This window comes from Ranitomeya variabilis, chromosome 4 (assembly GCF_051348905.1).
Source record: "Ranitomeya variabilis isolate aRanVar5 chromosome 4, aRanVar5.hap1, whole genome shotgun sequence".
Taxonomy (NCBI): domain Eukaryota; kingdom Metazoa; phylum Chordata; class Amphibia; order Anura; family Dendrobatidae; genus Ranitomeya; species Ranitomeya variabilis.
The window spans coordinates 208,204,508-208,217,459 of record NC_135235.1 but is presented as its reverse complement, the minus strand read 5'-3'; the positions used below and the strand labels follow the sequence as shown (position 1 = coordinate 208,217,459).

General features: G+C 43.9%; 1 protein-coding gene across 1 annotated transcript in view; it reads right to left on the bottom strand.

Annotated features, from left to right (window-relative positions):
- The window catches only part of IRF3 (interferon regulatory factor 3), a 77,647-nt gene that overhangs the window by 18,277 nt on the left and 46,418 nt on the right, over positions 1–12,952 (bottom strand). Inside the window, exons 9-11 of the mRNA XM_077256299.1 lie at positions 12,499–12,617; positions 10,819–10,981; positions 10,200–10,318 (exon numbers count right to left, since the gene is read on the bottom strand). Coding sequence (XP_077112414.1) covers positions 10,200–10,318; positions 10,819–10,981; positions 12,499–12,617 — 401 coding nt within the window. The remainder of the gene's footprint in view (positions 1–10,199; positions 10,319–10,818; positions 10,982–12,498; positions 12,618–12,952) is intronic.

Below are 12,952 nucleotides of genomic sequence, written 5' to 3'. Positions count from 1 at the left end.
CAACCAATGTGGTATCCGGTTGACATCATGTCATTCCAGTAAGACGGTGGACTTCCTGGATTTAAGGATCATGATCAAGGACCATCGTATTACCACGACTCTCTTCCGCAAGAAGACGGCCACTAATAACATCTTGCATTACTCCAGTTTCCATCCACACCATCTACGCAACAGTATCCCTAAGGGCCAATTCCTGCGTGCCAGGAGAAATTGTAGTACCATGGGATGCTTTCAGGAACAATCTAAATTACTTACCAATCGCTTCCGGGAACGGGGGTATCCACGGAGAGTGGTGTCAAGAGCATATGAGTTCTCTCGGCAAAAACCAAGGGAGGAGGTCCTCAGGATGCAGCAAAGAAGCAACAGGAATCAACTTAGCCTGATCACGAGGTATAATAACCAGTGGAAGGACGTGTACCGTATAATGGAGTCCAACTGGGGGATTTTACTTAGTGATATGAGACTGAAGACCATTATCCCCAACAGGCCAAGTATGGTGGCAAGGAGAGCACATAACCTGAAGGACAACCTGACCAGGAGCCACTTCAAGCGACCCACGACGAGAACGCTTACAGGTAAAACAATTATTGGGTCTTATCCGTGTGGCAGTTGTTCGGTCTGCCCCTTTATGTTGGCCGAGGTGGGGATTCATATTCCATCTTTATCTTTTCGGGTTAAGTCAAAATCATATTTCAACTGTCGCACCAGGAACTTGGTGTATGCCCTTATTTGTGGATGCCAACAAATTTATATTGGTCAGACCACTCAAGAACTACGCCGTAGGGTACAAGAGCATATTTCAAATATCACCACGGCCAGGGCGGATGGGGCGAAAGGGAAACAGATCACCTTCGTGGCAGCTCATTTTTTAGAACATCACAATGGCAGCCACAGGACCCTCCGGGTGATGGGCCTCGAGGGGGTGACCCCTAGTATTAGGGGTGGGAGGCTGACAGATGAACTGTTGAGGAAGGAGTCCCGCCTGATTTTCGAACTGTAGAGCCTAGCACCGGGAGGTCTGAACGAGGAGTTGTTGTACACGGGGTTCTACAAGAAACTATAGGTCCTACCTGTGGCCTTCTTGTGTTCTCCGTGTACTGTGGTTTATCGATTTGGGTGTACTGTGGGCACCATTATGTGTTAAACTTATTCCTGGTTTTATTATAGGTGTTATAGGTGATTCCATTAGCTGTTGGCGGCCTGACCGGGTTCTATGGACGTCTAGTTCCATTCCTCATGAGGATCTGTTGGAGATGAATTCCTGAAGTTGAGAAAAACTGTAGAAGAACTAAAGTCCATTACCGCTGGATTCGAGGGCTATATCATAGTGGTGATGCCACTATTCTGATGTTTTATCATCTGTCTTCTATGGCCTATGAATTTGCACCATAGTCACTCTCTTCCGCTTTGTAAATAAGGAAATTAGCTCTTTATTGATTTTTTCTTCCCATATGAGATATAACATAACTAATAGGCTAGTGTTACTTGGTGGGTTGTCTATGGGGCTGTAACTGTGTTGCAGCCCCGTACTTATCTTCTGAGTGGGGGCAGTGGTTTCACCAAACAAAGTGGGGGTATCCTTATCCCGGGTATGCTGATATGTATGTGGTGGAGTGTGTACCTTGGCCAGGGCTATTGCATGGTTAAATGTGTGCATCACTCTGCCTTTGTACATCACATCTGTCCGTGTATTGCTGTGTTGCTGGGTAGATTGAGTTCCCCATGGGTCTTTGGATTTAGATCACTAACTTGCCTGAGGACCGTACTTTTGTTATTATATACACCTAACCTAGTGTTGCAGTGTCATTTAGGTGCACGATATAGATAACTGGCACGGACGGTGATCGGAGAACCATGTAGTTATCAGGCACAGGCATATTACCGAGCCGATATGTGCCTCAAGCATGGGGTAGATTGTTCCCCTTGTGGGCGCATGCGCAGCTCGCGGTGAGTAGGGATATGAAAAATATCCTCACACCCTGGTGGGCTATTTGCCTACATGTCGGAATACCGTACCGGTGCTTTCAATGCCTTGTGGCCTGTTCATCTGATGACATTCTACTTACATTTGGTGCTGGCGGTTTCCATGGTCACCAGACCCGGGGCATGGCCGTACTGCGCATGTCCTGATGCTCACGCACAGCATTCTGGGACTTTGCTCTGCCAGCGCCTGCGCACTTTATCATCCACAATGCCGGGTGGAATCTCTGCCACCGCCATGCCCCTGTACAGCTGATAGGCGCTCCCCCCATTACCTGGGACTTCAAATATCGGGGAAGAACGTGAGTAATATCACATTGACCTTGAGAAAGACGCCGTGTGCGTCGATACGCGTGGGTCTTTCACCCACACAGCTTTGCTGATTCTGACATGCCTGTTGATTGAGGATCGTTTTCCTGAGGGTTTGCACTAGGGCTGGGTAAGAGTCATTCGAGACTACCAAGTAGGTTATAGGTTATTGGGGATTTTGGTGTTATATTCCCACCAGTTATCAGTACGTGTGGCGTACCAGTGCCTATCCAATTGCCCAATTGCCCAATATTTTGGTAAAGTAGTTATGGTGCACTCATGTACAGGGGATACATTGTCAGATTCAGTTGCGATTTATGCTAAATGTTGTTAGAGGATGTGCATTAGCTGTGTAAGGTGTATAGTTTTTGCAGCATTTGTCTGTTAATTGGTTGGACCCATTATTTCGAATTGTGTTTTTAGATGTTTTTAATTGTCTTTGTGTACGTTGTTCCTTGAATAAAGATTTTTTCTACCATTAGCTATGTTGTGGTGATCCCTATTTCTGTGCATACGCTTGCTCTTGTTTGCTGTTATTGCCTATTGGTATGCACATGGTGATCCCCTTTTCGTATGAAGATTTGGATGGTGCCCGCTCAATAAAGTATTTATATAATTTCATGGTTCCTGGGTATATAAAAATTGGACGGCATACGGATGGTCCTTATGATGTCCGATATTTTTCTCGCACCCATTGACTTGAAAACAATTTATCACCTATTCACAATATAGTTGATCATTTGTTGATCGGTGGTGGTCCAACCGCTGGGACTTGCACCGATCTACAGAATGGCGCACTTTTACCTCTATTATACCATAGCAGTGCGCATGCTCCACCACCACTCCACCCACTCTCTATGGGGCTGCGCTGCTCTCTGCTTTTTCCGGCTGCCCTGTAGAGAATGAATGGAGAGGCAGATGGGCGTTTTGTAACAGGGATACAAAGATCCCTGTTCTACCAATCGATACGGATCAGTACGTTATCACCTATCCTGTGGATAAGTGTTATATTTTTCAGAAGACCACCCCTTTAAATACATTGAGGAATATTAGGCAGAAAAACACGTATAGGCAGATATATTGATAAGGTAGAAACATGACCGATATAACACAACCAGCTGTAACATCCAGACCCCTGTTAACGGGATTCTACTGAACAGGACTTAGATAACCACAGAACCCTATGGTAAGTCCTGTCCAGAAGAACCATAGCATGATCTGTAACTTTTGAGCAAAATACACACCCAATATATGTGGAACTGTACTAAAGCTTTCACTTCTGTTTTTGCCTTTTTTTTTTTTTAAGAGCTATCAACATATTCTAATGATTTGGACCTTAATTCTACAAGTTCAAAACAGAACCTTTTGCACAGTCAAATATCGGAGCAAATACTGTTTTTGTAAATGTTTGAAAAACTAATTAACTAATTTGTATAACAAAAGAAAAAAGGGATACAGAAAATGATGGCTAATAATTCATGCCCCCCCTCCGCTAAAGAAGCTGGACAATACTGACCCCAATATATTGTAGATGGCAAGATCTTCGAGCCGTATCCTCTAGCACAGTCTGTATAGGTTTCAGATTCTCTGAGAAGTGCCTTCTCTTTATATCTCAAGCCAAGTTTCATTTTCCAGATCTCATCCTCATTATCGCTCCACCCTCTCCTCTTCTTCTTCTAGTCCAGTAGGTTCTTTGCACCTGTAGATGGCGCTATAGACATTAGATTTTTTTTTACCATGTTCATTGTACAGCAAAAATTACCTATGATTACGGTAATACCAGTTCGTTTTGTTGATTTTAGCGTTTAGAAAAAAAATGTAGGGCTTTGTAAACGAAAAATTGTAAAAGTCGATTTATGTCGCCATTTTTTGAGACATGAGATATAGAAAAAAAAGATGATCCCCTAATAAACCCATCCCCAGAAATTTGCAATTAATGATCCAGTGGAAATACGTGGCAACTTGAATCAACTTGTTTGCAGCCACACCGCTATCCCCGCCAGATGCTACGTGATACCCTAGAAGGCCTCATTCAGATATCCTTTTATTTATCATATGTGAAGAAAAAAACGAACCTCTTTAAATCCGTGTGCTGGATCCGATTTTTATCCATTTTTGTAATGTAAAAAAATTCAAAACTTTTCTTACACGTTAATCAGTAAAAACTGAAGAGCACTCGGATGCATCACAGACAGTATCTATGAGCTACGGGTGTTTTTGAAATTTTTATGTATTTTTTTACAGTCTCATTCACTCGAGTGGTTGATTTTTGATCTGCAATTTGGATCAAAAGTGGGGAAAATGAACATATCTCTGGTATCTTTTGTGTGAAATCGGACCACAAGAAAATGGACTTGTGAGCAGCCTCATAGGCTATAACGGGTACATCATCTATCCTTGAAAATTGATGTTTGAATGGGGCCTAATTACAATTTAGGTTCAGTACTGCTCTTTATATTCAGCAAAAATATTTTCCTACAAAATTTAAAGGGGTTGTCCACTACTCAGGCAACCTTTTTTCAATCACTATATTTCCCCCATTTTATAATCTATATAATTGTCTAAGGGGTACTTCCGTCTTTCTGTCGGCAGCTTCCGTCACGGAAATCCTGCGTCGCTGATTGGTCTCGCCAGCTGCCTGTCATGGCTGCCGCGACCAATCAGCGACGGGCACAGTCCGATTAGTCCCTCCCTACTCCCCTGCAATCAGTGCCCGGCGCCCGCATACTCCCCTCCGGTCACCGCTCACACAGGGTTAATGCCAGCGGTAACGGACCGCGTTATGCCGCGGATAACGCACTCCGTAACCGCTGCTATTAACCCTGTGTGACCAAGTTTTTACTATTGATGCTGCCTATGCAGCATCAATAGTAAAAAGATCTAATGTTAAAAATAATAAAAAAATAAAAAATCATTATATAATCACCTTCCGCCGCCTTTCCCGCTGCTCGCGACACTCCGGTGACCGCTCCATGCAAGCGGCAGGTTCCGGTGGCAAGGATGGTATGCGAAAAGGACCTGCCATGACGTCACGGTCATGTGACCGCGACGTCATCACAGGTCCTATGCGCCTGCGCGAGAAGAACCTGCCATGACGTCACAGTCATGTGACCGCGACGTCATCACAGGTCCTGCGCTCATACCAACCCTGGGACCGGAAGCTGCCGCGTGCACCGCACACAGGGGACAGGACTACAAGGGGCCCTCGGAAGGTGAGTATATGTTTATTTTTTAACCTGTGACATACGTGGCTGGGCAATATACTACATGACTGGCCAATATACTACGTGGCTGGGCAATATACTATGTGGCTCTGTGCTGTATACTACGATGCTGTGCAATATACTACGTGGCTCTGTGCTTTATACTACGTCACTGGGCAATACACTACGTGGCTGGGCAATATACTACGTCACTGGGCAATATACTATATAACTGGGCAATATACTACATGGCTTGGCAATATACTACGTGACTGGGCAATATACTACGTGGCTAGGCAATATACTACGTGGTTGGGCAATATAGTACGTGGCTGGGCAAAATACTACGTGGGCTGTGCAATATACTATGTGGCTGGGCAGTATACTACGTGGGCTGTGCAATATACTACGTGGCTGGGCAATATACTACGTGGGCTGTGCAATATACTACGTGGACATGCATATTCTAGAATACCCGATGCGTTAGAATCGGGCCACCATCTAGTCTATATATATAATTGTCTAAGGGGTACTTCCGTCTTTCTGTCCTCATCTTCAATCACGGAAATCCCGCATCGCTGATTGGTCTCGCCAGCTGCCTGTCATGGCTGCCGCGACCAATCAGCGACGGGCACAGTCCGATTAGTCCCTCCCTACTCCCCTGCAGTCAGTGCCCGGCGCCCACATACTCCCCTCCAGTCAGTCAGTCACCGCTCACACAGGGTTAATGCCAGCGGTAACGGACCGCGTTATGCCACGGGTTACGCACTCCGTTACCGCCACTATTAACCATGTGTGACCAAGTTTTTACTATTGATGCTGCCTATGCAGCATCAATAGTAAAAAGATCTAATGTTAAAAATAATAATAAAAAAAAAAAAACCTGCTATTCTCACCTTCCGTAGTCTGACGATGCGCTCGCGCCTGCAGGTTCCAGTGCTAAGGATGCTATGCGAGAAGGACCTGCCATGACGTCACGGTCATGTGACCGCGACATCTTCACAGATCCTGCGCTCATACCAACCCTGGGAAGCTGCCGCGTGCACCGCACACAGGCGACAGGACTACAAGGGGCCCTCGGAAGGTGAGTATATGTTTATTTTTAATTTTTTTACCTGTGACATATGTGGGTGGGCAATATACTACGTAGCTGGGCAATATACTACGTGACTGGCCAATATACTACGTGGCTGGGCAATATACTACGTGACTCTGTGCTGTACACTACATCACTGGGCAATATATTACGTAACTGGGCAATATACTACGTGGCTGGGCAATATACGACGTCACTGGGCAATATACTACGTAACTGGGCAATATACTACGTAACTGGGCAATATACTACGTGGCTGGGCAATATACTACGTGGTTGGGCAATATACTACGTGGCTGGGCAATATACTACGTGGCTGGGCAATATACTACGTGACTGGGTAATATACTACGTGGTTGGGCAATATACTACGTGGCTGGGCAATATACTACGTGAGTGGGCAATATACTAAGTGGCTGGGTAATATACTACGTGACTGGGCAATATACTACGTGGTTGGGCAATATACTACGTGGCTGGGCAATATACTACGTGGGCTGTGCAATATAGTACGTGGACATGCATATTCTAGAATACCCGATGCGTTAGAATCGGGCCACCATCTAGTTGTCCATACTTGCCTCCACTGCCGGCTCCGTTTTAGTGATGTCAGTGCTCCACTCACATGTCATTATGATGTCCTCTGAACCCTGCAGACAATCAGTAGCCGCCTCACACTCATTTCTTTCGGACAGAGCTTGGTAGTTATACTACAGTGGCATGGAGCTTGGTGATAACACTACTATATAGTGGCATGGAGCTTGGTGGTTACACTACTGTACAGTGGCATGGAGCTTGGTGGTTACACTATTGTACAGTGGCATGGAACTTGGTGATAACACTACTATATAGTGGCATGGAGCTTGGTGGTTACACTACTGTACAGTGGCATGGAGCTTGGTGGTTACACTACTGTACAGTGGCACGGAGCTTGGTGGTTATACTACTGAACAGTGACATGGAGCTTGGTGGTTACACTACTGTACAGTGGCATGGAGCTTGGTGGTTACACTATTGTACAGTGGCATGGAGCTTCGTAGTTACACTACTGTACAGTGGGATGGAGCTTGGTGGTTACACTATTGTACAGTGGCATGGAGCTTTGTAGTTACACTACTGTATAGTGACATGGAGCTTGTTGGTTATACTACTGTACAGTGGTATGGAGCTTGGTGGTTACACTACTGTATAGTGACATGGAGCTTGTTGGTTACACTACTGTAAAGTGACATGGAGCTTGTTGGTTACACTACTGTACAGTGTCACTGATCTTGGTAATTTCACTACTGTACAGTGACACAGAGCTTGGTGGTTACACTATTGTACAGTGGCATGGAGCTTGGTGGGTACCCTACTGTACAGTGGCATGGAGCTTGACAGAACAGTGGGGGGATTGATCAAACTAAATGCTCCAGAATTCTGGCACAATTTGAGCCAAAACCCCGTCTTTCATGTTTGCAGCATATTTATTATGTGTTTTAGTCACTTTATGTGGCTTACTTGAAAAAGGTCAGTTGCCTCACTGGCAGTTGTCGCCTTATATGTAGTTGTCTGGGAGTAGTCCGCAACCATATGTTGTTTCAGAACCGCTTTATGATCTCCATGTATCTTCCCAGCAGATTCTACCATTGCAGAATCCCCAAGTGGTCTCAGGAAAGATATATATTTTGGTACCGTGTTAGCCAGTAGATAGAAAAATATTTAGAATTGAGAGTCCTCAGTGGTTGATACCTTTTAATGGCTAACTGAAACGATGGTAACAAATTGCAAGCTTTCAAGACTACTCCGGTCTCATCATCAGGCATAGACTAATAGAAATTCTGAGGAATCACATAGTGGTTTCAGAGACTCTCACTGTGTTAACTGCCATCTACTTTGCCTGACCACCTGATACAATCGCTCCCTTGTGTTATATTCCTCGTTTTCCAACCAGCCTGCGTACCTATTGTACACAATATGCAACAAAGTGCTCAGATCTTAGATTTATATAAGCATGGCTCCCTGTGGGATGGGCACAGTATTTGCGCGAGTCATTGCTTATGTAGGTTTATGTAGGCAGTGTCTGCCTGGCATTGTTATTATAGTCACTGCACTATTAACGAGGGCACTCTTTACCATCACTACTGATGGCGGTGTTCTCTACATGGCAGTATATATGTATGAGCATTCTCTGACTTGCATTGTTAAGGAGGACATTGGCAATGGGGGCATTCTCTGTCTGGTGCTGTCAATAGTAGAGATGGTAGGAATTTGCATGTTAGTAAATGGGCGTCCACGGAACCATGGCTCGACATCATTGTTGCGGCGTGACGCAAATGTGATGTTGCCCCAGGCTGGCTAATAAAAAAAAGAGCCACAGATGCCGTAAGGTAGGTGGAGGTTCTCCAGTCCAGCGGCCACAAATTACTGTTCTGGCCAATGGACCATGTCCTGCGAATTGGTTTGCACCAACTCGAGTTAGCAGGGATAATTTTTTTGGCAAGGAGTTGTCCACTACTGGACAATCCCTTATTAATGGCCCCATGGAGGTGAAAAAAAAATAAATTTTCACTTCCCAGACCATTGCTGAACTAATCGCTGCCTTCTTAGAGATTAAATATAAATGCTGTGACCGATCAGTACCACTGATTGGCTGCAGTGTTCACGTGATGACCCACCAGTTGTTGATCCTAGGAGACCAGTGAGGAATGCAGAACTTAGTATGGAGGAGCGACACAGTTAGTATCGATTTGTTTTATTTTTTCTTCACCCTTGGCCCATTAATAAGGGATTGTCCGGTGTTGCACAGCTCCTTTTTATAAGGACACACCATAAGAGGTACTCCGTCTTTGAACTATAATTTCTCTGGCTCTGGTAATGAGAGCTCGCTATTGTTTCCGAGAAATAAGTAGCTTTTAAAGATATGACCTGAAACCTGTTCTTGAAAGCATATTTATTGGAAGAAATGGAAACAGTTTCTCCTTTAAATATCTTTAAATTCATGGCACTTTGAGCACCGTCGATAAAGAAGAAATTGGCGAACATCACATAGATAAAATGAACATAAGTACACAAAGAAGGGGTTGCATTAAGTTAGGTGCGAATCTTTTGGAACCTGAATTCACAAGCTTCTACCAGGAAATTTTTCAATTCAATTTTTCATATCAAAAGTTCTCCAAAACCTCAAATTGTCCTGGAAAGATCTGCGGTCTCCTATCTCTCTCCATATCATCAAAATCTGCATTATTCTCTTTTTATTACACAGTATTTTTCTTCTCTGCTGTCACACACTATCTGTACAGTTTCTTTAGTAGTCTATAGCTTTCTCTCTATTTATATGGTTAACCTGTGACGTCCTCTCACTGTTCAGATTCACCACAAAATTACTGCTGCATTCCCTGCTTTGGCTTTTATACATTTATTGTTCAAATTCACTGGGTTTGGCAAGTTTCAAAAAATTCAGTATAAATTAATTTTGCATCCACTCAATTCGCTCATCTCTAGTCGATTCACATGCTTGATCATGGCAGCCATGTTTGTTCATGTTTAGTTGATTGTTCTTCGGTAACATACAAGTTCCTCAAATATTTCAGAAATGGCGGAGAAGAATGGTGAACATGTCCTTAGACTACCTCCACTGGAGTAGGCACAGACATAACTAAATTAATATGGCGTACGTCTTCAGGATCTAGTCTCGTGTATCTTCTTACGGCTCTTCTTAAGGTTACTGTGACTTCAGATTGGCTCTTAACTGAACAAGAACATGTATACAAGTCATTACAGCACATTCTATGTGCTATACAGCAGCCTGCCTCTGAGTGCTGCACAGATTTGAATTTAGAACAAGCAATAAATAGGTTGGAGGGTGCAGAACCATGAAATATATACTATGTGCTTCCTATGTATTGAAAGGGAAGCGGGGGGGAGCAGCGGCGTGACATGATAGTCAGCAATGAGTGATGCAAATCATAGTTGTCATCCGCGCGACGGCCCGTGTAATCAGAGGATGCGCTGTTGACAACATGCACGCTATATTGGGACACAATGATATGTGAGCCTTTAAGAAGCGCTCATTTATGGACAGAAATTAAGACAAAACCAAGGCAGGATTTTCGGAATGCGGGGGACCACCCTGAAAGTAACATTATAGCTTTGGGTGGGTGATCTCGTCAATGGGGTTGACCGACGAGCAGCATTTGCCGTCTGCCCAAGTCTCTCGATGGAAGATCAAGCTTGTGCGTTTCTAAGAACATTCCATCTTTTCTTCAAACTCTTTAAGAAAAGTCAGCAGATCACTAGTACTGTGCAGAGACAGCGAGTCGGAAATTTGCAGGTTGACCTCACTGCTGCGTAACGACGAGGCGCCGATATTGTAACTCATCTCATGGAGCAGTTGCATCGAGGTTGGTGTGATCTGAAAAAAAATAAAATAAGAGAGTAGTAAAGTACATAGAAATCATGAGGCTCCATAGAAGAAGTCTTAATTGAGCAGCCCAGACCTCCAAAAAAAAGAAGAGCATCCCATAATTTTGCCCCTGTTAAAGCCCTTCACACTAAGATAACCCTTTCATGGTGCCCATAAAGTAGGATGCCAACAAATGTTCCCCTCAAACACAGTAAGACACCCCCACAATGAATTCCTCCATGGGACCTTCACATATACGGTATGATGACCCTACAGTAACCCCTACAAAGTATGATAACTCCACAGTGACCCGCACACAGTATGATAGCCCCCACAATCCCCCCCACACATAGTACGATGGCCCCCAATATGGCCCTTTACACAATATGATGGCCCCCACACAGCCCTCCATACAGTATACTGACCCCAACACAACTCTCCAAAGAGTAAAATGGTCCCTGTACAACCCTCCACACAGTATGATGGCCTACATACAGTATAATGGCCCCCACTAGCCTTCAAACAGTATAATGATACCCCATACATAGCCCTCCATACAGTATAATGGCCCCCACACGGTATGATGGCTTACATACAGTATAATGACCCCACTAGCCTTCAAACAGTATAATGATACCCCTACATAGCCCTCCATACAGTATAATGGCCCCCACATGGTAGGATGGCTTACATACAGTATAATGACCCCACTAGCCTTCAAACAGTATAATGATACCCTACATAGTTGTCCATACAGTATAATGGCCCCCACATGGTATGATGGCTTACATACAGTATAATGGCCCCCACTAGCCTTCATATAGTATAATGATACCCTACATAGCCCTCCATACAGTACAATGGCCCCCACTGGAATTCAAACAGTATAATGATACCCCACATAGCCCTCCAAACAGTATAATGGATCCCACACAACCCTCCAGTGCATAATGGCCCGCGTATAACCCTACACACAGTATAATGGCCTACATACAGTATAATGCCCCCCAGTAGCCTTCAAACAGTATAATCATAGCCCTCCTTATAGTATAATGGCCCCCACATAGTATGATGGTCTACATACAGTATAATGGCCCCCACTAGCCTTCAAACAGTATAATGATACCCCATATATCCCTCCAAACAGTATAATGGATCCCACACAACCCTCCAGTGCATAATGGCCCCTGCATAACCCTACACACAGTATAATGGCCACCACTAGTCCTCTAAACAGTATAATGATACCTCAAATAGCCCTCCAAACAGTATAATGACACCCCACACAACTAGAGTATAATCCATCCTGTGTTTCACGGCTGCCATCAGTGAAGAGGTGGTCAATGCATGTGGAGCTCTCTTCATTGATTTTTATGGGAGTTTTATAATACAGCGCCCAAAATAGATTCAAGAAGTCAATTAAAGGAAAATAATGGCCGACATCCAAATTAGGTTAAATTAAGATGGTAAAACTCATGTATAGTAAATTACGACACATTTACAGGTTTCACAGATAGGAAACTCACTTGCACCATAATTAACTTCTTTTTCCATGATTTTCCATCTGGCCAGGATTGCCCTAAACAGATCCAAATGGAGTATTGGGGAGATTCTCTCCTCTTTTTTTCTATGAACTCAATTAGTTCTGAAAAGAAAAAGACAATTGAAGTTAAAAAAAAAAAAACACTTAAAGGGGTTTCCCAACATCTAGGTGAAACTTGGAAATCCCCTTTACTGTGCACAAGAACAATAACTAAAAACTTTTTTTTTAAATAATTACAGTCAGAAAAGAACGGCCATTGTCTACCCCGGATCTACAGATAGTGACATCACACTAACATCACACTAGCTTGAAATTTCATATGACTAAAGCAGAAAATTATGGCACAAGGCCGTGCTGTTGTGCTCACAAGCCCCCACCATGACTGACTGGTTGTGTGACATTGAGTGTTTTTTCAAGACTATTTCATTATGCTCTGC